We start from the raw sequence: 27,006 nt of genomic DNA on the forward strand, positions 1-27,006 counted from the left end.
AATAATGTTTAAAATCCCAATAGGCCACTATGGCCTCTCTCTCCTGTCCATTTTGGACTGTGTGTGATTGGTCACGCTGTAACAGTGGACATGGTGACAGCCTCCACAGAACGATTACAACATTAATTCTATGCATCATTGTGATTTGGATAGTGTTGGAGATGGAAATCAATTGTTTATGCAACAAAATGTAAATCTTAAAATGTTATCTTTATTTTCCTGTAACATGCTTAATCACAATTCATGAGCTAAAATGCCGTCGTGCATCCAACATAAATCAACGGGACTCCTATGTTGATAAATGAAAAACCATCCATATAATATTTTATGTTTCTGTGGAACTGAAAACCAGATTAGAAAGGACAAAAAACATGCGATTATAAAAATACGTGTTTAAATTATTGCCGATTTAAATGTTTGTTGGCCAATAGATTGTGTAACATTTAACAGTGCTTTAAAAAAAATGGAGATGATCTAAATTACCCCGGGTCGATTTATTTGTAGGTACGTTTTATTTTGTCTATAGGTTACAGGCTTTAATTGTTGGTTAAATAAGGTTTGAATTCATTATTCTAAATTAAATACTCAATGGGATTTGAAGTACGCTCTCAAACGTGCAGAACCTATAATTTTTCTGTTTTGACAAATACATCCTGACAAAAACCCTATCGAAAACAACAGTATCGATTACCTGAAAACCAAAGAATTATAAAACGAATTTAGTTATGCTGTCATTGAAAACACTAATCATTTGAACTATTAACTTTTTAAAGGCCTAAATACCTTGCCTAATTATAACAGCTTGACATACAATGGTCCGAGAGTATAGGCAAATAAATATACCCTACTGTGCTGCGAGCAGTCGGTCTTCTGCACAAGAGGCCCATTCCCTTTTTTCTGGGTGTGCTTTAATGTGTTCCTTCTCTGCTTGCGTAATAACAGCTGGTCGGCTTTGCCATACAACAAACCTTTACACTATGATTCAGTCGGATTTAACAGTGCTCTGTCGGTCATAGAATAAGACATTTGGGTAACACTTTTTTATTTTCACATTACTTCCGCTCTAGCTGCTTCAATAATAGCAAAAACACGGTCTTCAATAATTTGAGCACTGGGGGAGCGGATGGAATGGCCCTCATGTTCTATTCTCTACAAGAAAGGCCCATCGATTGCTGGTATCTGGCTTGCCCAGCGCGTCTATTTTGTTTTCAGAGGGTGTAAACAACAGTTTGTAGGATGCATGGTTTGCGGCGTTGCATGGAGCCTCGTGACCTTATGGTTCGACACTCCTTTTACCCTGGGCCATTTACGCAGCAATTGTGCAATAGGAATTGAGCCCTGCCTGGAAATACAAGCTCCTCTACAGTTGACTAAAACATTTCCGACATGTAGACTATTTCTCTGTTTCTGAAACATAAATTAGGTTGTTTAACCGCTGTGTTGGTCAATCTTAATCGCATGATCAACATAATCCATGGTATATTAATTGCAACTGTAACCAGAAGAGTTAACTCGAGACACTTTAATACTCAGGAAAACATACATACAGTGTACACACAGAGACAGGTTTGTTCCTATTTTCTCCTTTACCTATAGGGTGGATTACATCTTGCTTGTATGACATCTCCTAAAATCTTCGTGTGTAGTTGATCAACACCTCGAAATACAACATCGAATCATTATCTTGAAGGGGAGACAGAGTACGAAGAAGTCTGAAATCCCCTTTGAGTATCCTGGAAGAAATACAGCACTGTTCGAAATCGTTTCTTCTGACCTTATATGGCTGTGTGGGTGCAGTTCTCTCATACATTTGGCAACTGGCCAGATCCTCAGATTACTGATGTTTGCCAAACCCGTTTAAAGTCTATCAACTGTAGCCCTGCAACTAGACGACTGGACTGAATGTGCCATGTTTCTTCGCTCTGTCGTTTCAATTTTGCTGTAGCCTACACTTTTACAAACACACCAATTGAAGTTATATTTCTTGCGCACCATTGATACATTTCCAGTGTGCAAACAGAGACCTGTGTGTGGGAAACTGCAGCTCTTTCTTGCGAATGACTACCTCGCCCAGCAATGGCGAAGCAACTTAACCAACACACAGTGATCTCCTTTGTCTGTGAAGAAGCCATTTTGAAATTGAGAACAACAGCAGACAGAAGCCATTAAACGAAAGTACATATGAAAGGTCGTTTTTGGACAAGGGGGAGCAATGAGAGGTCTACCAGATTAATTTGACCCCTAAAAGCATTTGTTCCCTATAAGACATCTTTCTCTTGGATTACATGTTTTAATTAACTGTAAGTTTATTATTAGCATCTAATTCCAACAACATTTCACAATTTAATGTTACAATATAATAGTTGTTAATGAGATCAATTTAGGCAAATCCCTCTTTGGTGAACCTGTCCTAAAACAATCAAATGTAACATTACTGTTGTTTAGAACTAATACATTGAGACAGATCAAAATCCATTACCTTTAAATGACAAGATTTCCATGGCAGTAGGTTATGTCGTTTAGGTTTATTTTTGATATCTTAAATTCGAGGGTGGGGGATTTGACTGCAATCCTGTCATCAGGAAGAGAGAGGGGAGCTGGTTTGCATACTGCAGTTACTGATGCTGCTTGAAGATTTTCAGCATTTGTTATTCGTTGGTCAGATAGCAGTCAAGACTAAGTCAAAAGCCTTCAATAGACATAGTTTTGGGCTAATTGTTTTCTTCCTTTTTAGGAGTTGCATCCCCACTCATCCTTTAAACCACTATAAGAGGATCCGAAGATGGGAATAAGAATGTTCAATTTCCCCCTGCATTTAGGCCTGATAAATGTATTTCCTCACAATGTTAAGGTAAATATTTTCATTAGAGTTTCATTTTTCATCTGCTTCCAGTTGGATTCAATGTCTATGTAGTGAGCCTTTGAGGATACCAATAAGTGTAGGATTGTGTCTGGAATTCTATAAATATGCCCATGAAGCAACATCAGGTACATTATACCCTCACATTTGTTCTGTCTATTGCCCAAATGTATAGCCTACTGCTTACTATGAGCTATTACAAAACATGCATAATTTGACACAGTGCACAAGCCATCATTTGAAAGAAGAATACTTACTGACCTTCATGGTATTAAACGTCTCTGTTGTGTAACTAGATGGTGTACCATGTGAAAGATGAGAAGCAAACACTCTTTAATGTAGAACAAGTAAAGGGGGTTAGTTTGAGTACCAACAGCCAATTTCCAGTTATAAATGATTCAGCAGTTTTGCTAAAGGCCATTTGCTCTCTGGCCTGCTTTATGTGCTGACATTAGATGAGCAAATATACTTAGCCTCTGATGGATATAGTTAAAACAGTATGCAAATTAATGTATTGAAGAGAGTTAACAATTCTACGGACACCATTACTCCAAAATGACCAAGTCAATAAAAATAACAGTATAGTGATACTTTAATAACAATAAGTTCACATTTCCTACATATATACAAAAGGTAACACAGTTTAACTTACACATGCTATAAATCATACATGGCCATTTACAGTGCAATGTCAACAAAATGCCATTACACAATTTCATTTTACATTTACTGTGCTTTTCTTCATAACAACTTCAAACTACAAGCTGTTTATTCACTATACTTGTTTCTTTTTACTTTAGAATCCAAAATAATTTTATATGGGTGTGCCATGACCTAGTTAGGACAAAGATGGATTCCAAGCAGAGAAGGAAAAAGGTTAAAAATGTCAAAGGGATAACATCCAGTATTTTATCTTCCTTCTTCTCCATCCTGTCAATGGGGAATCATTGTTATTTATCATAGTCCAGAAAGAGATGTGGAAATAAAGTATAAGATCCCTTTTGAAACAAAGGAAACCCATATTGGCCATTGAGTCCCATTTCAGGAAAATGGCTGCTGAGAGCGCGCCCAGCCCCCTCTCTCTGCTCTCTGTTGAAAGATTCCTCAGCCGTGCCTCTAATAGCAGAAGCTAAAATGGTGCTTCACTCTGATTGGCCGGTGGAACTGCTAACGTTAACCAGCCAATTGCCCAAGCACTGCAAAAATATCAAGCAATGGATGGCACATCTCCTCAGCCAACATAACACAAAATATCAAAAAGACAATGAAACAGATTAATAATGCAAAACATGTCAGTTAAAATAAACAGTTACCTTAAAATGTACCCATATTTGGCCTTTGCATATTATAAGGGTATTACAGACAATGTGTGTATAGGTTATAATGTAGGCCTAGTCTATAGTCTCAAAATGTATTTAATTTATGTTTTATTTATGTAATATATTGTAAACAGACCCAACATATTTCCCGAGAATTGCCCATAAACACAGCTCTAGGGTCAGGTTTACTATCCTAAGGCTAACGTTTTCAATCAGGAATTAAAACGTTATAATGACCCTAGATCTGTGCTTAGACAGAACTTGCATCGACCTATGTCCATCTTGTTTGCTCTTTGAGTAAAAGTAGGCGGTAGATTCAACACTTATTTCATGCCCAATGTGCGAGCTAAAAATACACTATACAACAACTTCTAATATTTACATTTAAATGCAATACATGTCTTTATTTATGAATGTGTTGTGTGTTTAAAATGGTCCAATAATATTACAAAATGTACGCATATGTAAAGAACCTCAAATCGAAAGTGCGAATGGTATGAGGGGTAGCGAAGCTCAATACTATTGTGAGAGAGACAGAAACCCCAGACTGGAGGCACAATATGTGTTGGCTCGCAAAAAGGGAGGCAGTATTCTTTGAATCATGTAATGTAATCAGTAAGATAAATTATCTCGCCGTTTGATTATTAAAATAAAGTTCGATCGGACAAAACATGTCCAAGCCAGGGGAAAGAAACAGACTAAACGAAGACCATGGCAGAAAGCAGAGTTCAAGTAAGCTTGCTCTTTTTTTCCTTCCTCTGTAATGTCTGTTTCTGTAACTGGGATACGCTTGTAATCCCCGTTTTCCTCATAGTATTTGCAAAGCTATCGCTACAATGTAACCTAACGAGTGTTTGTGCGCAAGTCTATGTTGTTCTCATCTTCTTGACATTTCTACACAGGTTTGGCAAACGGCATGGACAACCACCATCCCGTTTGCAGTTCGGGGGAGAAACGAAGTCACCATTGTAGAAGTTACAAGTTGATTATTGACCCAGCGTTGAAAAAGGGATCGCACAAATTGTATCGCTATGATGGAACGACTTTTAACATGCCCGTAAGTTATACATCCGTATTCGAAAAGAGAAACACTTAGCTACATTGTTGCAGTGTTTGCCTCACGATTGATACGTTACTTTCTGCACATGACACAGTGCATCAGAAGTGTCACTATCCCGTCGTTAAACGCAGTCAAAGGTTTATCCAAACAATTCAAATCAACTCTAACCTTTTTCATGACTGTAGTGGTGTCTGGTGTAAACCCCGTCTTGACATATCGGCAATCGGCGCGTCATATTCTTCCTGCTTGTCAGAACTTCTGGAATAGTTACATTTTATCGTTCTACAGAACCCTGGGATGCCACCAGTGGATATCGTCCGAGACCCGAGAATCGGTCGTCTATGGACGAAGTACAAGGAGACGGATCTCCCAGTTCCGAAGTTTAAGGTAGGGTAATCAGTCACACCCCCTCTCAGATCTTAACAAAATGTGCCATGCTTTTTATGTTTTGGGGCTATAGCCTTTTCTAAGGTTCCGAAGTTTTAAGTAGCCTGACACACCCCCTCGACATTGTTGATGGAAGTGTCATGCTTTTTATTTAGGATGTAGTTCTACAGACAGGCAACACATGCTAAGATATTATCCCTTACAGCGTGAACACATTTTGGATGTTGTATGTCAAGACTATTCTATCGTGGTTATTTGGTTTCTCAAAATGTAAACTGCAGATGTCCAAAAATATTATATTTAATCGGGCATAGGCTACGTGAAAAATTTTTTTGTTGGTCACATTGCAGCCTGGAATTCAGGTTTCAACGGCTACTGGACAAATGTACTGTAGTCTAAATAAATGTAACATTCATAATTTAATGTAACTATTTTCTTTCTCCAGATTGATGAATGTTACATCGGCCGCGTGCCTCCCAAGGAGGTGACGTTTGCGAGGCTGAACGATAACATCAGAGAAGGTTTTTTGACTGACATGTGCAAGAAATTTGGGGACATAGAAGAGGTGGAAATTCTATACAATCCGAAGAACAAAAAGCATTTAGGAATAGCCAAAGTTGTTTTTGGAACTGTAAAAGCAGCCAAAGATGCTGTCCAGACTCTTCACAACACGTCAGTTATGGGCAACATCATCCACCTGGAGCTGGATCCCAAAGGTAATACATCTTTACATGGGCTATATATATATATATATGTGAGTATTTATAAATAATGTGCAATTCATTCTCAGTTGTAGAAACAACATTTATGCATACGTGAAAACTTGATATTTTATTTTTAAAACGTCACTAATTTCATTTTTGGAGGACAACATTTAGTCACGTGTATAGCCGACGTTTACGGTGGTTGCTTGGTAACCAGAGCACTTTCAAATGAATGTAAGTGCGATTTACCCACGAGCCCACGAGCATCAACAGCGTGTGCAAACTACAGAACGGTATTTTCCGAAATGAATAAAGATAAAACGCAGTTTCGTTTGGTTTATTTGATTTATATTCAATTATGGCAGTCATCATTGAATTAGTTATAGCTGTTTAATTAGTTATGTGCCTGTAATAAACGCCTATAATACAATTATGCTTGAATTATTTAGGATTTTTAAAACTAATTCTAAAGCAACTTTATAGCCGAAATATATATTTCAGCCTATCATTAAACAATATTTTACTTGTTGACGTTGGCTGCATTTTACCATGTTAATATATTTGTCTGTAGCCATTAACATCAGCAATGAAGGACTTTCGCCTATTTCCCCGGCTAAATGGAATATCGTGTATCATATTTAGAATTTACTCGTATCATGATGCTGTAAGTGTTTTTGCCCTGTTCAAAATAATTGGGAACTCGGAAATTTCCAACATCAGTGCGTTCACTACAACTGGGAACTCTGGGGGTGAAAACGAACTCGACCTGGGAAAAATAGTTTTGAATGGTCATCTTTCTAGAGCTCTGACTTTCCGACCTGAAGATCACTGACCTCATGAGTTCCTAATTGTCTTGGAAGGACCACTATTCTCTTAATCTCTTAAATAGACAGTGGGTCCTCTTACATCAGCAGAGGGTCATAGGGAAAGTGCTCATTTCATTTAAACTGGTAGCCTATATAATGAGAGGCTGGAGATCAAGCAGAAAATCTAAGGCTTACTGAGTACCAATTTATCATTATAATTTCACCTGCCTGCAATAGTACGCATATATCGTTGACATTGATTTACCATATGCCGATTTTAAATGTACAATTCAAATTAAATGTCACTAGAACATCTGCCTTGTGGAAAACTCCTCATGCAGAAACTCCTCATTCTGTTTTCAAGTTGTATTTTATTTTATATTTAATAATATACCACACATTATTGTGTATTTATTGCTGTGAATGATGATGTTCTTATCTCTAAGGTCAGCCTGGTCTCATAGACTAGACATAACAGTAAATGAAAATCCAGGACACTCAAATTAGTATAATATGTTACTTTTGGTATGGTTACATAAGACAGGAGGTTACTTAAGGCAAAAACGAAAGGAGGGGGGTTGGTTGGGTGTAAAATGTGAAGGTCTAGCAACCCAAAGGTTGCGTGTTTGAACCTCATCACCGACAACATTAGTATTTGAGCTAATTAGCAACTTTGCAACTACTTATTACTTTGCACCTACTTAGCATGTTAGCCACCTAGCTAACGTTAGCCACAACAAGTTGGAATTTGTAACATACCATACGTATTGCAAATTCGTAACATATTGTACGAATTGCATTTGTAACATCATACAAATTGGAATTTGTAACATATATGAATTATAATTCATTATTGCTTCTGTGACAGCATGGGCAGTGCCATTGAGGCAATCTCCATTTTGAAGTAGTACATTTTCTTCACAATTGGCTGATCCTGCCTGATGACCCGGTTGGACATGAATCCAACATGGTCACCAAGAGGGATCAGCCAATGAAGTTGGGAGTCCCACCCAATTGACTACATTAAAATAGTGGACGCCCTCCATTGCGCTGCCCATGCAAATACTGCTTTTTGGCCACTAGAGACCTCTATCATTCTCTATGTTCTTAACATACAGTAAGTATCATACGAAATGAATGATGGACATCCACAAATTTCACACAACCATATCATACAAATTTTAGTGCCCCGGATTTGCATTTACTATGAGTCTAGTTGCTAAGGCTACTAATAATTTTTTTTACTTTCACTTATTGAACCATATCTTAACCTTATCCATCCAGGTGAGAATCGCCTTAGGTACTTTCAGCTACTGTTGAATGGCACCTTCACCCCTCGGACACTTCCAGTGGGAGGAGAGGAGGCCAGACAAGTGTCCCCTCGTAGCCTTGCAGAGGCTCTTCTGGTAAGACCACCACTTTTATGTTAGATGTTTAGCAGCACTATGTTATGTTGTATTTGAGACAATTTGCAAGTGTTCCAAAACAGGATCGCAGGAAAGGTAAGCGTGTTTAATTTGTCTGAACATTCTATTTGATTTACCTTTTCATGTTTGCATAACTAGTCTTTCTGCAGGGCCAACTGATAGCCAAGGCCCTGGCCTAGTACCTTGAACAGATTGTAAAGTTCTGCGCATAAGCCTGGTTCTCTCAGCTTTAAGGAGCTTTGCATTATTGAAAATGAAAAGTGTCCCATAGTCAACTGCAGACCAGCCAGTATGAGTTTATTGTATGTCATCAGAAAGGTATTTCAGATGAAGACATAGTTAAGTCAGTAGTTTTTCCAGCTTCAAAGGTTTGTTTGGTGAAAAATGTTGCCCCATTCCTGAATCATTGTTACTGCGCTGTACTCCAGTGAGTCTCTGTGACCCCCAGCCAATATAAGCTGACACCCTTATCTCTAATCCAGTTTATTAGTGCAGCAGGTGGTAAAATGGGGCCCAGGAAGGAATGTTGTCTAGAACCTCTGCCTGCCTGCAAAGGAAAGGGGCAGAGCTGTTGTAAGCCTGCCTTTGAGCCATAGCCTTACTGCACAGCTTCTCCTGCAAGCAATACTCGGCTGTCTTCAGCGGTTTGAATGAATGCATATTGGGAAAAACTACAATCTGACCCTACATCTTTAGATATAATTATTGGCCTGTTAATTAGGTTAAATCATAACAGTTGCTGTGTGCTCAAGATGCATGAGGTTGCATTATTTTCCTTTTAAAGCCTGAACTTGATTGTGACATTAAATGGGCAATGTAGCCATGCTGATGGATGTTATATAGGTTTCAGCAGTTGAATATATGAAGTGCCTTCTGTGAGTGTGTTTCCTAAGCAGAGTTTGGTGTGTCCCTCCCCAGGCCTGTGAGCCCCTGCGCCGGCTCTCTGAAAGCAGCTCGTCTGCTGCAGTGGGAGGCATAGTGACCCCCAGCAGCACCGCCTCCAACACCACCCCTCTGTCCCAGGATACGGCCTACTCTAGCCTAAGGCAAGACACTCCGCAGTCCCAGGGCACCCCTCACACCCCACGCCAGACCAGTACACCCTTCTCTCAGGACTCCAACTATTCCAGCAGGCAGGCCACCCCAGCCTATCAGTCTAGCCGGGCCGAAGGCTCTGGAGGCTACAAGTCTCGCAGACACGAGAGCAAGTTCCAGGATGCCTATAACCGGAGACCGGAGAGGCGTTATGTCCATGGCACTGGGGGATCAGGATCCTCCTCCTACCGAGGCAACTCTGAACAGTCTGCCTTCAAGCAGCACCAACCTACCCCACCTGAACCCCCTCCCTCTGCCTCATCCTTTGCCCACACACCACCTCCCCCTACCAGCTTTAAGTCTGCCTTTTCCCCCTACCAGCAGGCCCCAATGCCCCCTGCGTTCCCCCCCTCAGAATCTCCGTTCCACCAGTCTGTCCAGCGGGAGGCAGAGTACCGGAGGCCCTCCATGGCCCCTGCCACTGACTTCAAGCCAGTCAAGAACAAGCCAGCTACTCCACCCATTCCAGAACCCCCACCTGAACCCAAGGCCCACCCCAGCACACCCCCTGCCCTGACACCAAAGCACGGCCCCCCCTCCCCTGGCACTCCCACCCTGGAGTCAGAGCGAAATAGCCTGGACTCTCGTATTGAGATGCTTCTGAAGGAGAAAAGGACAAAGCTTCCCTTCCTTCCTGGAGGCGACTCATCAGACACTGATGTGCGTATGGTCTGCAGCCCCATCTCCTCCTCTTCCTCTCAGTTGTCCCCCATCCCTCCTTATGGGGGCACCCACACCTCTCGACCCTCTAGCACAGGCCTGGAGGACGTCAGCCCCACGCCCCTGCCTGACTCCGATGATGAGGAGCCCATCCTTGTAACAGGCTCGCTCCTCAAGGGAGTCAGCTCTCCAGACCATCTCCATGGGAAGAACGCCAGTGACTTGAAGGATGGTCGCCTCGGAAACCACACACCCACAGACAAAATGGAGGTAAGAACCAACAGTATCATCCTTACTTTGGGTAGATGCTATGTTTAAAAAGTGGAAGATGGAAACGGGGGAACAGATACTCCATTCCATACATGACACGTTATTGGCCACATTAGTAGTATTGCTGTGGAGATGTCTGCTTGCAGCCAGATCTATTTGGCAACTACAGAGGGGGCACCGGAAGTAAACAGGCTTCAGTGTCTGATAGTAAGCCTACACTTTCCCTTTTGTTTCATTCTTCTGTCTGTATACTACAAGAGGAAATTGTTTATTCTGGTTTCACAGCAAACAGTGACCAAAACAGTGACAGTTTTTATGGGTCTGTTCCAAACTTGGTGAAGTTATCAACAACATACCGTGAGTGACACAGAACATTAGTGTTTTCCCCCTGCCATCAGAACTAGTTGCCTCATAAAGATATACACTTTATACACTCGTCATGTACTTTGACATTTGTTTCCATGGTCTTCCTGTTTGAATGGCTTTGTGTTTGCAAGCCATGTATTAACAATTTTGCAATAGATTCAAAGCTCGTAGTTGCTAGTTAATTCTCTACCTGGCACGATAACACATTTAATCCAAAACTCCAAACTGGGGACATGCATCAGAGAAACATCAAGCAAAGGTTTTAACCTGACCCCAGATCAATTTGACATGCCGAGTAAGTGGCAGTACAATTTTAGGGCATAATAGGCTACTTCTGTCGTTTCAAATAATATTTGATTTAAAAAATTATTTTGGAAGTAACTCTTCTGTTGATGTGTAAATTGTTATTTTCCTCATGTTTGGTACTACTCACTTTTTGTAACTAGCCCGTGCCCTGATAATAGGAGGCCCACACCTAGGGCTGTGACTGGGAAACCTGACTCATTCTTCTGTTGGGGAATAGAAAACACTTTCACTTCCTCTTTCTAACACTCATGGGAGGAGTTACCAGGGTGGCTGTTAGCTCCATTGAACACTCAACTCACCACTTCCTGGTTCTGTTGAGCCTGACAATCAGGATCGGCTCACATCCCTGTATATTTGATGTTATCACAAAGCAAACATTTCAATAATATGGGCAGTTTGGCACACACAGGCTGCTCCCCAGGCTTTTTCAGTCTTTGTGGTTTTGATTGTTTTATGAATCCTGATTTCATTGCCACCCAGATATGATTTATCAATGAAAGCTAAGTTGTTACTGAATCTATGACCATAACCTGGTTGTATGCGATATAGTTTTTTGTGTTAGTTTCACACAGCTATTCAAGAACATTAAATCAGCAGTTGTGTTTTTTGTAGCCAAGAATCATGTATATATTTGATTATACTTGTACTAACACTTGGGCTGAACGTATTTAGACTTGGCTCATCCTTCAAATAATAACTATTATGATTTTTACATTTCAAAGTCAATTAAGCAAGTAAATTAAGAGCAAATTCTTATTTACAATGACTGCCTACATCGGCCAAACCTGGTGCCGGTCGGTGTAATTAACTGTTCATGATTTGAAAGATTAGGAAATAACCACATGCTGCTAAATTCTAGTAGTGCCTTTTTAGACACTAATATCAAGGTTAGTGTTAGACAGCCTGGGTTTTGGAATTTAAAGAAGAGTCTGGCAGAGTTTGCTATTTATTATGATATTATAGGGATTTGTAGAGAAGCTAGAACCTTTGCTTATTATGTGGATGTTTCCTATATGACTATCAAGTCATGTAGTGTAGAGAGATGTCCTGACACCTGGTCCTCTCTCTCCCACACAGAGCCATCAGTCCTCTGGGGAAGACATGGAGATCTCGGACGAGGACGACATGCCAGGCACGCCCACGCACGATGGCGACTGTGTCAAGGGAATTGTGGTCAACTCTGCTGTGTCCCCCATGCAGTCCATGCCCCTCCCACCCCCGGGTTCCCCCCTCTACCCCCTCAAGCGGGCTTCGGTCTTCCACACCACCTCTCTGCTGTCGGAGTTCCACACCCCATGCTGCCTCACCTCTACCCCCATGGCATGGTGCCTATGATGCAGATGGAGCTGATGAGCTGCCTGCCTCAGTGGGGCAGCGTTCACATGTCCTTCCAGATGCAGACCCAAATGCTGAGTCGCATGGCCCAGACCCGGGGTCCCTACCCCTACCCACACTTCATGACCGCAGGAGGGGCGGCTGCAGCCGGGTCAGCAGCCATGCAGTTTGGGGGTCCCTACCCACCCTTGTCAATGAGTAGCACCCCAGCTGCCAGTGCAGGGGGCCACAGGCAGCAACTCTGGCCCCACCCCAGCATGCCCAAGTTCAACCCTGCCGTTCCTCCACCGGGCTACGAGGCTAAGGAAGACCCTCATAAGGCCACCGTGGAAGGGGTGCTGCTGGTCATCGTCAAGGAGCTGAAGGCCATCATGAAGAGGGACCTCAACCGTAAGATGGTGGAGGTGGTGGCCTTTAGGGCCTTTGACGAGTGGTGGGATAAGAAAGAACACTCAGCCAAGGTGAGTCATTCTTCAAAGTAAGCTCCTATCTTGTCTCACTTCAGTCTCATGTGAGCGTGTTTCTCAATTCTGATATTATGTGGAATATTTCATGAAGCACAAATCGAATCCAATTTTTTTGTTGCATGCACATATTTAGCAGATGTTATTACGGGTGTAGCGAAATGCTTACGTTCCTAGCTCCAACAGTGCAGTAATATCCAACAATGCTGACAAGAATGGAATTAATAAATATATAAATATTAGGATGAGCAATGTTGGAGTCCGGAGTATAAATATATACACAGTACCAGTCAAAAGTTTGAACACACCTACTCATTCAAGGGTTTTTCTTTATTTTTAATATTTTCTACATTGTAGAATAATAGTGAAGACATCAAAACTATGAAATAACACATAAGGAATCATGTTGTAACCAAAACAAATCAAAATATATTTTAGATTCTTCAAAGTAGCCACCCTTTGCCTTGATGACAGCTTTGCACACTCTTGACGTTCTCTCAACTAGCTTCACCTGTAATGCTTTTCCAACAGTCTTAAAGGAGTTCCCATATGCTGAGCACTTGTTGGCTGCTTTTCCTTCACTCTGCGGTCCAGCTCATCCCAAACCATCTCAATTGGGTGAGGTTGGGTGATTATGGAGGCCAGGTCATCTAATGCAGCATTCCATCACTATCCTTCTTGGTCAAATAGCCCTCATAAAGACATGGTTGGAACCAAAAATCTCAAATTTGGACTCCAGACCAAAGTACACATTTCCACTGGTCTAATGTCCATTGCTCGTGTTTCTTGGCCCAAAACAAGTCTCTTCTTTTTATTGGTGTCCTTTAGTAGGTGTTTCTTTGCAGCAAATCAACCATGAAGGGCCTGGTTCATGCACTCTCCTCTGAACAGTTGATATTTCGATGTGTCTGTTACTTGAACTCTGAAGCATTTATTTGGGCTGCAATTTCCGAGGCTGGTAAATCTAATGAATTTATCCTCTGCAGCAGAGGTAACTCTGGGTCTTCCATTCCTGTGGTGGTCCTCATGGGAGCCAGTTTCATAGCGCTTGATGGTTTTTGCGACTGCACTTGAAGAAACTTTCAAAGTTCTTGAAATGTTCTGTATTGACTGACCTTCATGTCTTAAAGTAATGATGGACTGTCGTTTCTCTTTGCTTATTTGAGCTGTTCATGCCATAATATGGACTTGGTCTTTTGCCAAATAAGGCTATCTTCTTTATACCCCCCTACCTTGTCACAACATAACTGATTGGCTCAAACGCAGTAAGAAGGAAAGAAATTCCACAAATGAACTTTTAAGAAGGAACACCTGTTAATTGTAATGCATTCCAGGTGTCTATCTCATGAAGCTGGTTGACAGAATGCAAAGAGTGTGCAAAGCTGTCATCAAGGCAAAGGGTGGCTATTTGAAGAATATAAAATACATTTAGATTTGTTTAACTTTTTTGGTTACTACATGATTCCATGTTATTTATAGTTTTGATGTCCTCACTATTATTCTACAATGTAGAAAATAGTATAAATAAAGAAAAACCCTTGAATGAGTAGGTGGTCTAAAACTTTTGACCGGTGGTATTTACCACCCCTACCTTGTCACAACACAACTGATTGGCTCAAATGCATTAAAAAGTTAAGAAATTACACAAATTAACTTTTTAACAATGCACACCTGTTAATTGAAAGGCATTCCAGGTGACAACCTCATGAAGCTGGTTGAGAGAATGCCAAGACTGTGCAAAGCCGTCATCAAGGCAAAGGGTGGATACTTTGAAGAATCTCATATAAAATACATTTTGATTTAACACTTTTTTTTGTTACTACATGATTCAATATGTGTTATTTCATAGTTTTGATGTCTTCACTATTACACGGAACCCAAACCGGATGTGCGCGTGCGCTATCGTGTATACATTTATGTTGTCCCCCCACACCAAACGCGATCACGACCCACAGGTTAAAATATCAAAACAAACTCTGAACCAATTACATTCATTTGGGGACAGGTCGAAAATTATTAAACATTATGGCAATTTAGCTAGTTAGCTTGCACGTCCTAGCTAATTTGTCCTATTTAGCTAGGTTGCTGTTGCTAGCTAATTTGTCCTGGGATATGAACATTGAGGTGTTATTTTACCTGAAATGCACAAGGTCCTCTTCTCCGACAATGAATCCACACATAAAACAGTCAACCGAATTGTTTCTAGTCATCTCTCCTCCTTCCAGACTTTTCTTCTTTGAACTTATATGGCAACTTAATGGCATCTAAACTTTCATAGTATTACCACGACGACCGACAACACAGTTCGTCTTTCAATCAACCACGTGGGTATGAGGAGATGGCACGTGGGTATCTGCTTCTATAAACCAATGAGGAGATGGGAGAGGCAGGACTTGCACCGCGATCTGCGTCACAAATAGAACTGACTTCTATTTTAGCCCTTGGCAATGCAGACACCCGCGAGCAGTGTGGGTGCAATAATTGAATACTATAGATTTCTAAATTTATTTTGCAATGCTCGCTCACATGATGTGAGCGATGTAGTCAGGGTATTATTCTACAATATAGAAAATAGTATAAATAAAGAAACTGTATGTGATGGGATGTATAGAATATTTACTACAGTTGAAATTGGAAGTTTACATACACCTTAGCCAAATATATTTAAACTCAGTTTTTCACAATTCCTGAAATGTAATCCTAGTAAAAAATCCCTGTTTTTGGTCAGTTGGGATCACCACTTTATTTTAAGAATATGAAATGTTAGAATAATAGTAGAGTGATTTATTTCAGCTTTTATTTATTTTATCACATTCCCAGTGGGTCAGAAGTTTACATACACTCAATTAGTATTTGGTAGCATTGCCTTTAAATTGTTTAACTTGGGTCAAACGTTTCACGTAGCCTTCCACAAGCTTCCCACAATAAGTTGGGTGAATTTTCGCCCATTCCTCCTGACAGAGCTAGTGTAACTGAGTCAGGTTTGTAGGCCTCCTTGCTCGCACACACTTTTTCAGTTCTGCCTACAAATTTTCTATTGGATTGAGGTCAGGGCTTTGTGATGGCAACTCTAATACCTTGCCTTTGTTGTCCTTAACCCATTTTGCCACAAATTTGGAAGTATGCTTGTGGTCATTGTCCATTTGGAAGACCAATTTGCGACCAAGCTTTAACTTCTTGACTGATGTCTTGAGATGTTGCTTCAATATATCCACATAATTTCCCTTCCTCATGATGCCATCTCTTTTGTGAAGTGCACCAGTCCCTCTGCAGCAAAGCATCCCCACAACATGATGCTGCCACCCCCGTGCTTCACGGTTGGGGATGGTGTTCTTCGGCTTGCAAGCATTCCACTGTTTCCTCCAGACATAACAATGGTCATTATGGCCAAACAGTTCTATTTCTGTTTCATCAGACCAGAGGATATTTCTCCAAAAAGTACGATATTTGACGCCATGTGCAGTTGCAAACCGTAGTTTGGCTTTTTTATGGCGGATTTGGAGCAGTGGCTTCTTCCTTGCTGAGCGGTCTTTCAGGTTATGTCGATATAGGACTCGTTTTACTGTGGATATAGATACTTTTGTACCTGCTTCCTCCAGCATCTTCACAATGTCCTTTGCTGTTGTTCTGGGATTGATTTGCACTTTTCGCACCAAAGTACGTTCATCTCTAGGTGACAGAACGCGAGTGGTATGACGGCTGTGTGGTCCCATGGTGTTTATACTTGCATACTATTGTTTGTACAGATGAAGGTGGTACCTTCCGGCCTTTGGAAATTGCTCCCAAGGATGAACCAGACTTGTGGAGGTCTACATTTTTCTTTTGATTTTCCCATGATGTCAAGCAAAGGGTCACTGAGTTTGAAGGTAGGCTTTGAAATAAATCCACAGCTACACCTCCAATTGACTCAAATTATGTCAATTAGCCTATCAGAAGCCATGATATAATTTTCTGGAATTTTCCAAGCTGTTTAAAGGCACAGTCAACTTATAAGTGAAATAATCTGTCTGTAAGCAATTGTTGGAAAAATTACATGCACAAAGTAGATGTCCTGATCGACTTGCCAAAACTATAGTTTGTTAAGAAGAAATTTGTGGAGTGGTTGAAAAACTAGTTTTAATGACTCCAACCTAAGTGTATGTAAACTTCCAACTTCAACTGTATATCTGTAGAATACGTAGGACAGAAGTGTATATATACAGCAATAGTTAAATATTGCTGTATATATACAGCAATAAATTGACTAAAATACAGTATATACATATGAAATGAGTAAAACAGTATGTAAACATAAGTAATGTGACCAGTGTTTCATGTCTATGTACATAGGGCAGCAGTCTCTAAGGTGCAGGGTTAAGTAACTGGGTGGTATCCGGTTAGCAACAGTGATTAAGTTCAGGGCAGGATACTGGGTGGAGGCCCGGCTAGTGATGGTTATTCAACAGTCGGATGGCCTTGAGCTAGAAGCTGTTTTTCAGTCTCTCGGTCCCAGCTTTGATGCACCTGTACTGACCTCGCCTTCTGGATGATAGCGGGGTGAACAGGCAGTGGCTCGGGAGGTTGATGTCCTTGATGATCTTTATGGCCTTCCTGTGACATCGGGTGCTGTAGGTGTCCTAGAGGGCAGGCAGTGTGTCCCTGGTAATGTGTTCGGCAGACCGCACCACCCTCTGGGGCTAAGCGAGCCCTAAGTTTGCGGTCGGTGCATTTGCCATACCAGGCGGTGACACAGCCCGACAGGATGCTCTCAATGGGCCTGTAAACTTTGGGTTACCTAAAATATACTGTATATCCCTAAAACTTTATGCTAATGGTAGAATGTGGCCATTGTTGCTTGGATACAAAAGAATGTTTTGGAGAAAAGCCTCATTTAAATCTCCTGGAATGTTTTGAATAAGAAAAGCTCAGCTAACCTTGAATTTAACCGTGAAGTTGAATGCACACTAGCTAGATAATAAGTGAAGATTTATTTGAATGTGTTGAAATGATGGACACTGGTGAAAATGAGGTAGGCATATCAGAGCGATATATTTATAGTTTGGTTAATTGAAAGAGTTTGGTTAATTGAAATGAATGAAATATTTGAGTGCAAAGGACAATGCTGTGTTAACTGGCTAGGTTGTCAGAAGTTTTACTTTGCTATTTCACTAACTCTGGATGACAATTTAATTGTCATGACATGACTTTTCTAGCCAACGATTCTCCTGCATTATTGAGCCAGATGGCTAACTTGCTTTCATATGAGTCCATGTTGTTGTTCATCCTCCAGGTGTCCCTGACCCCGGTGAAGGCTGGTGAGGGGAAGGAGGAGGAGAAGGAGAAGCCCAAGCCCAAAGAGACCATGGGCTCCAGTCTACTGGAGAACTGGAACAAGGGTGAGGGCCTTGGCTACGAGGGTATGGGCCTGGGCATCGGCCTCCGAGGAGCCATCCGCCTGCCCTCCTTCAAGGTACCTCCAGACACTTTTAGGATTGACTAAGAATATGTCTAAAGATCTCTGTTACTTTGGAAAATAGTTATATAATTTTATGTTTGGCAAAGTGCATTTGCCACAAATCCATGGGAGAGATTATTAATGTGTTTGTGTGTGTTCAGGTGAAGAGGAAGGACCCTCCTGATGCTGCCTCCACTGGGGACACTAAGCGAGCGCGGCCCTCCACGCCGGTGGATGATGAGCTTGAGGACATAGCAGAGCTCCCAGAAGATGTGGCCAGGGTGGACGAGGACAGCGCAGCTTCTCGGAGACGACATGCCCGGCCACTGGAGCTGGACAGTGAGGGAGAGGAGAAGGTAGAGACCTCTGGAAAGGAGGAGTCCCTCTCTGACAGGGAGGAGGAGCCTGACGAGACGGAGGTCTCTGACAGGTTGTCATCGGCCAAGGTGAGCTGTCAGTCAAATTACCTAAAAATGGCCTAGAATGGGGGATGAAGTGTTGACCACTACAACCTTCAACAGGTGCTTCATCTCATTGGGAGAAGGCAACCTGAGGCATCATACTGTAGAACCATTTTTTTAATAAGAGCTTTTAACCTCTGGAATTGAACCTTGCAGGAGAGTGAAGAGGATGAGGACGAAGATGAGGCTGCCTCATCCAGTGACGGTGAATCATCTGACTCGTCGGATGAGGGTAAATACACGCTGATGTCAATGACCATAGTTAGTTATTTGGTTCTCTGTGTGGAAACGCTGCCTCTGTAATTGTCCTATCTTTGTGTTTCTTTCTCCTCCTCACTCCTTCAGAACTTGCCAGTTCTGCATCCTCTAAAGTCGATTCTGACTCCTCTGCGACTGGGGACTCCTCCGAATATGATTCCAGTTCAGAGGAGGAGGCAGAGGAGGAAGAGGAGGAGGAGGTGGCGGTAGATGTGGAGAGTCTACCGGATAAAGACGAGGACCGTGTTCGGACTTCTTCGTCCTCCTCCTCTTCGGCGTCCTCATCTGAGCAGGAGGTGGAGGTGGAGCCCAAGGCCCCCAGCACGCCCCTAGTTCCTCCCCCAGAGGACGAGCCCTCAGAGCTGGCTGGTTTAGATGAGGACCAGAGGCCTAGGGAGGGGCTGAAGCTCAAGCCCAACCACAGAGCCCTCAGTGAGGGGGAGGAGGCAGCGGAGCCTGGCCGGACCAGCCTGGAGGATCTCCGGCCCCCTTCACCCAAAGGAGTCCCAGGTCTTAACCCTCTCCTATTACCTAACCACAGTAGCTTCATGTTTCAGTTTCCGTTTCAGATGTTGCACTGCATATTGCTTTTAACTGACAGTTTGTCTTGGCATGTTGGTTGTCTTTCAGCTGAGGAGCCAGACATTGACCTGGGAGTCGCCATCCCTGTATTTAAGATGGATCTCCAGGACGATGTTACTAACCTGCGGCCGCCCACGCCAACAGGCTCCCTGGCTGACAGCGACCAGGACACTCGACCCAAGGCCCACACAGAGGACGAAGATCTCCCCTGTACGCCAGGTAGAGGAGCTCCTGCATCCCTGGAGCCCAACACAGCCCTCCCTAGATCCCTAGTAGTCCCATCTATGCACCTTCCCCCTACCCCGGCCATGGAGGGCCACTCCCTCCTGCTGCCTCCTCCCGGCCCCCTGCCGGACCTCCCCCTCTCATTTCGGGCCAGGCTGTCCACAGACGAGGATGTGCCCCGCACTCCTGGCAGGGACCTGATGGTCCGGGCAAGGGGCCTGGATAAGTCCCAGAATAGCACAGAGAACGTGCCCGTCACACCTGACAGTGATGCTCCTCTGACTGGCAGCAGCCTGGCCAGCCTCAGCTCTCCCCGCATATCCGGCAGCCCCTTCTCCTACCCTGCCCAGTCTCCTGTCCTGAGTGCAGGTATCCCCCGAACCCCCGGCAGAGATCTGACCTTCACTCCTGTCTTCCCAGACCACACAGCCCTGGCTGTTGGCCTGCCCATCCACTGGAAAGCCTCTTCAGAAAGCCCACTGTTCAAGGAGCCTCCACTCAGCACCCTGGCCAACCAGACCCTGCCCCCTGACTCCCTCCAGGGAGAGGCCTTAACCAGCGTGCCAAAAGACCTGCCTGCTGTCCCAGTCTTAGATCTCCCCGTGCCCCCTGATGCAACCCCACCTAAGAGGAAGCCTGGGCGACCCAAGAGTAAAAAGGCTGCAGCACTGACCTCTCCTCAGACTGAGTTTATGGAGCTCTTGGTGACTCCCACCTCCATGCCCCGATCGTTGCCTCATGATGCCCAGCTCAGAGAGTTCTCTGCAGACATGGATGCTGCAGCCGCTCTTCCTGACATCCCCAGCCGCGCTGGGCTAGACTCATCCACGGTGGGCCTGGACTTCAGGGAAGGGGAGACAAAGCTGCATGTGGTTTTGCCCCCTGACGACCAGTTCCTCCCCTATGAAAAAGAGGTTCACTTGCAGAAGCCTGCCCGTAAGGTGCGGCGAGGGTGGGAAGAGCTACTGCTGGCCAGCCACTCCCCCGTGACCACACCGCCGTGGCCCCACTACTCTCCTCGCTCAGAGTTTGAGGAGATGACCATCCTGTACGACATCTGGAACGATGGTATCGATGAGGAGGATATCCGGCACCTGCAGGTCACCTATGACAAGATGCTGCAGCAGGACAACGGCAACGACTGGCTCAACGACACGCTGTGGGTCCAGCACCCTCATATCCTTTACTACTGGCCGTTACTAATATTTCTGCCAGTTAACTGCTAGTGCATTACTAAGTGCTGTTCCTTTAGTGACCCTTTGTTACTGGTCTTTTAGTTTTGCTCAGTCATCATGCATTTTAAAAAGTAGTAAATTAGAAATGCTTGCTTATGGTTTTGCCAACACAAGGTCTTACCTTCTCCAAAAGCCTTTTTATTCCCTTGACTCCTCCTGTACCTACCAACATCCCGGCGGTGAAGAGGAAGAGGAGGGACGATGGCATGAGGGATCACATGACTGGCTGTGCCCGTAGCGAGGGCTACTACAAGATTGACAAGAAGGACAAGATCAAATACCTCAACAGCAACAAGCACCTACTGGAGGAGGGGCCTGTAGACATGCAGGTGGGTTTTAGCAGAGAGTGGGCTGGTGGGCTTGAGTTCAAATCATCAATAGTGTCTCTGTTTATCTGTTTGTGTCTTCATGGGTCTGTGATTGTCTTAAGGTGAAGTAGGAGCTTGTGGAGTAGAAGCTCATCTCTTTCTCTCCCTTCCTCCATCTCTCTCTCTGCAGGGCATGAGTATTCCCGCACAGCCCCTAGTCTCCACCAGAGCTGGCTCTGAGCGGAGGTCTGAACAGCGCCGCCTGCTGTCCTCTTTCAGCTGTGACAGCGACCTGCTCAAGTTTAACCAGCTGAAGGTACCCAAGGCCAAACACAACCCATACACAACTACTGTTATTTTACACTGTATGTGTGTCAATGCAATACTGTGTCACTTCAATTTGTTCTTTTTAACACTCTTCCCCAGTTCCGTAAGAAGAAGATTCGGTTCTGTAAGTCGCACATCCACGACTGGGGCTTGTTCGCAATGGAGCCAATTGCTGCTGATGAGATGGTGATTGAGTATGTGGGGCAGAACATCAGACAGGTGAGTAGAACAGGTTATGTACAGATGGGAAGTATTCTACAAATGATCCAACACCAATAACATGCACTTTGTGCTGGCTGCAAAACATCATGCCATACAGGTGAGTGTTATAAACCCATCCAATCCTGTGTCTAGGTGATTGCTGACATGAGGGAGAAGCGTTACGAGGACGAGGGCATCGGAAGCAGCTACATGTTCCGTGTGGACCATGACACCATCATAGACGCTACCAAGTGTGGCAACTTCGCGCGCTTCATCAACCACAGCTGCAATGTAAGTGTCTCTTCTCCTCTCAAGACCTGGAGCAAATCGTAATCAAGTCCATGTCAATGAATCGACCCAGTTTCACAGTGCTAGGCTAGCAAACACATGGATGCTAACACCACTGTGTTGTTCTTCTCAGCCCAACTGCTACGCCAAGGTGATCACAGTGGAGTCACAGAAAAAGATTGTCATCTACTCCCGACAACCCATCAATGTCAACGAGGAGATCACCTACGATTACAAGTTCCCCATCGAGGATGAGAAGATCCCCTGCTTGTGTGGGGCAGAGAACTGTAGGGGAACGTTGAACTAACGTTAGTCCCTGGCCAAGGGGAAACTCCGGTAAAACAACAAGCACTGTCCCAACAAACGTTGTCCCCATTCCCTGGACACACACACAGAGACGCCATGCTAAAAACGCACGGACAGAAGAGGAGTGGTGGAAGAACCAGGGATGAAAACCAACCCATCGTCTGGCTACAGTGCAGCTACCTGTCTGGGACTCTTTTTATACGCACAGATATTAACTCAAGATTGTTTACGATTCCAGGTGCTCTTTAAAACAGAACTAAACATGAGTTTTCTAATAGTCTCCCAGTGACCCTTGAATTTTCACAATGCTGTACCATCTGGCTTCCTGGTGCAGCACTCTTAATGGTCCCTCTTCCATTCAGCATGGTTCCCCTTTCTGGTCTTAGCTTGTACAGATTTACCTAGTCTTTTCATAAGCTTTATGGAGACCACGTGGTATGTAACCCCCCCCCCACACACACACACACCTACATTAAGCTGCTCATTGATACTGTTGACATTCACAATGAAAACACGTGTCGCTGTGGGAGGGACACAGCCTCCTAACGGGAGACGACACTATTTTCACCATGTGGTGGTCATAGTGGCACAGACAGGAAGTAGGATTGGGGCCCTGAGAAATGGGTTTGCTGCCCAAGGAGAAGCCTGCGTGGATGCCTTCACTTGCTTAACACCCCTTTGTTTTTATAGTAAATGCAGAAAACATTTATCATTTAAGCTACAGAATGGTTATCAATTCACAAACGTGGATATCACTGGAGATGAATCCACACCTGCTCATACCAGCAAATAATATAGAGTATGCTGCTGTCTGTTACTTTATGCAAAATCAAGGAATATGCTTTCAGAAATTTACAAATGGTATTAAGATTTATTCCAGTAGTTTTTCCATAATTTCTGTTGTCACTCTTCTTACCGTCTTGTCTTCCCCAAAAACACTACATGCTGCCCTCTGTAGGTCATATTGTGGAAACAGTGAATGGGGAAAAGAACGCAAGATGGGTACCGCAGAAATGTATTTACACAGTTGAACCTTTACATTGTAATGTAGTATAGTGTTTCCAAAAGCGACCATAGGCACATAATTCCTTCCATAACAAACTTCGTTATCACTGCACAGTGAGACTGCTGATCGAAGTATACAGATTTTATTGAAAAGCTTTGACTTTATGATGCCTTCTCATCTCCAACATGACATCCATCCACAACAGACTGCGTGTTGAGGTTCACATGTAGACGGGTTAGAAAACTGATTCCCCATTTAAAAGACTGCCTGTCCTAGTTCCTGTCCTGGTTCAGATCAGTACAGCTGTACAGTACAGAATAGCGATTCAAACTACTTTTAGGTTTGCATACTTTTCTTCCTGAAGCTCATCCAATGCTGTCGGGAAACCAAACCGATCCCCACTGCATTTCCAGTGTTATATCTTGAGAAAAGCATTTATTCAATGCGCTATAAAGATGACAACATGATAATAATAGTAAATATAGGTGAAACCTATCTAAATGGAACTCCAATGTTCTCTATGAAAGCACACAGACTGCAATTAACAGGAATTATTTACATCATAGAGACTTTGACAAAAGCCTTGGAATGGGGTGTGGCTAGAAAACAAGTCAGTTTATGAATTGAAGTTTATTGTAAGTGCCATATCCATGTGTACTCGTCTGGGGTGTTCATGACTACAAGGCAAGAGTGTTTCTGAAAGCTGCCGCTTGCAACTGTGTTAATGCGCATGCACTTATGAAATGCTGTCTATTTTCACCCGTGTGAATGTGTTTTGTATTGTGTAACATGAATGTGTGTTGTTTTCCCTGTTTGGTGGTGTTGATGACCGGTTTAGGTGTCCTCACCTCATGGTGCTTTATCAGCCCTCACTGTACAAATAGCTCAGTATTCTACTCACCATACAGAAAGAAGTGTTTCCAATCTAAAACAATTCATCAGACCTCGCTCTATCAAATCATCACCACACTAACAACCCCAAGCTCCAATCTTCTGTTTGTGTATGTTTGTCACGTGGTTATTGTCTCTTGTCATTCAGTTTCATGAATCATTCATGTTTGTGAATTGCACTAGAGGCTTGCACTTCTGCTTACGCCCTCCTAGCCAATCAGAACTCTGAAGACCAAGTCATTCATTGCTTCTCATTCAGTTGGATAGCTTATACATTTGTTTAACAACCGTGATGTTTATATTGTACAGGATCACTTGTATAGAAGCCCTGAATTTTTTTTTTTACACATGGAGAATATGTAATGATGCATCTTTTATTTTTTAAACAAAAAAGACTTGAGTATTTAATGTTGTATTTTCAGGGATCAGTAAAAAAAAAAGTAAGGAATCTGTAAAAAAAAAAAAAAATGTTCAAGGGTTGAATTGTTTATTTAAAGTAAAGGTGCATCTTGTACAGAAAAAAAGATCTCCACTTCCCTTTGAAAGATTGTTTCTTATAGAAACGTCTTCATTTTCTCTGCCCATTTCTTTTGTAATCTTAAAATATATAAATTCTTTAACTGTGAATATATATATATATATATATATTTTTGTTCCTGGGGATTTGCTACAGAAATACAACTCTGAGAGATCTGTGTCAGACAGAGCTGGTGAATGTGGAGCTGGTGGCAGTATTTTCAGCTTGTGTCAAGCTTTATTTTTATTTTCTGTTGTAAATTCTATGAAAACTTGTTTGCAGTGTGGAGAATGGGGAAAAAAGCATTATGGTGCAGAAATGGCATAGGAATAGGGTGGAATCACCAGCCTGTTTCTCATGTCTATTACACAAAATGTATGAAAAAGAATAATGGGAAATAAAGGCATTTTTTTTCAAACGATTACGAGTTAATTGAACTAAACTGAATACATTACATTTCAGTGTTTGGGCAGAGCAATAACTGGATGATCCAGTTTCATGTACAGTAAACTGACACAGGATGTTGGATAGAGGTTCCTTCATGTTAGAAACCTCAATGGAGAACACATGTATAACTTCACCCATGATGAGCAACATGAATAAACCAACATTCAGAAATGGGGAGACGCTGTCCTTGTGTGTCAGTGTGTCGGCTACAGTTTAGTTCAGGACCAAACTATGTGATTTCTCCCCCATTTCAAGCAGTCAGGCAGTGTCAATCAGGATGCTAGGGACTTTGACTGAGTATGACATCAGTTACTTTATATTATCAATAGCATCAAGGTATGGTCAGTAAAGAACATTAATACAAATCCAATTTTATTGGTCACATGCACCGAATACAACAGGTGTAGACTTCACAGTGAAATGCTTACTTACCAACATTGCAGAGTTAAAAATACATATTTGCTAAATAAAAGGAAATAGTCAAACAAAAACAACGAGGCTATATACAAGGAGTACCCATACCCAGTCAAGGTGCAGGGGTACATTCTTATCTTCCATGACATAATACACGTTTACCTACACTACCGTTCAAAAGTTTGGGGTCACTTAGAAATGTCCTTGTTTTTAAAAGAAAAGCACATTTTTTGTCCTTTAAGATAACATCAAATTGATCAGAAATACAGTGTAAGACATTGTTAATGTTGTAAATGACTATTTTTTTATGGAATATCTACATAGGAGTACAGAGGCCCATTATCAGCACCAATCACTCCTGTGTTCCAATGGCACTTCGTGTTAGCTAATATAAGTTTATCATTTTAAAAGGCTAATTGATCACCCTTTTGCAATTATGTTAGCACAGCTGAAAACTGTTGTTCTGAGTAAAGAAGCAATAAAATGGGCCTTCTTTAGACTAGTTGAGTATCTGGAGCATCAGCATTTGTGGGTTCGATTACAAGCTCAAAATGGCCAGAAACGAAGTACTTTCTTCTGAAACTCTATTCTTGTTCTGAGAAATGAAGGCTATTCCATGCGAGAAATTGCCAAGAAACTGAAGCTCTCATACAACGCTGTGTACTTCTCCCTTCACAGAATAGAGCAAACTGGCTTTAACCAGAATAGAAAGAGGAGTGGGAAGCCCCGGTGCACAACTGAGCAAGAGGACAAGTACATTAGTGTCTAGTTTGAGAAACAGACGCCTCAAGTCCTCAACTGGTAGCTTCAATAAATAGTACCTGCAAAATACCAGTCTCAATGTCAACAGTGAAGAGGCGACTCCAGGATGCTGGCCTTCTAGGCAGAGTTGCAAAGAAAAAGCCATATCTCAGACTGGCCGAAAAGATTAAGATGGGCAAAAGACCACAGACAGAGGAACTCTGCCTAGAAGGCCAGCATCCCAGAGTCACCTCTTTACTGTTGACATTGAGACTGGACAGTTTTTATTGCTTCTTAATCAGAATA

The 27,006-nt window shown here is 42.7% G+C and overlaps 1 protein-coding gene across 1 annotated transcript; it reads left to right on the forward strand.

Annotated features, from left to right (window-relative positions):
- The first annotated feature begins 4,588 nt into the window (after window positions 1-4,588).
- On the forward strand, window positions 4,589-25,720 carry LOC115105818 (histone-lysine N-methyltransferase SETD1B-A-like). The gene is given in 18 exon segments (XM_065007452.1): window positions 4,589-4,911; window positions 5,082-5,236; window positions 5,528-5,626; window positions 6,072-6,342; window positions 8,421-8,542; window positions 9,482-10,588; window positions 12,338-12,479; window positions 12,482-13,056; window positions 18,329-18,508; window positions 18,655-18,939; window positions 19,111-19,186; window positions 19,300-19,722; window positions 19,843-21,194; window positions 21,416-21,583; window positions 21,753-21,878; window positions 21,989-22,108; window positions 22,244-22,381; window positions 22,512-25,720. Coding segments are annotated over 18 exon segments (5,574 nt in total). The 5' UTR covers window positions 4,589-4,850; the 3' UTR covers window positions 22,686-25,720.
- Window positions 25,721-27,006: the final 1,286 nt, after the last annotated feature.

This window comes from Oncorhynchus nerka, linkage group LG22 (assembly GCF_034236695.1).
Source record: "Oncorhynchus nerka isolate Pitt River linkage group LG22, Oner_Uvic_2.0, whole genome shotgun sequence".
Classification (NCBI taxonomy): domain Eukaryota; kingdom Metazoa; phylum Chordata; class Actinopteri; order Salmoniformes; family Salmonidae; genus Oncorhynchus; species Oncorhynchus nerka.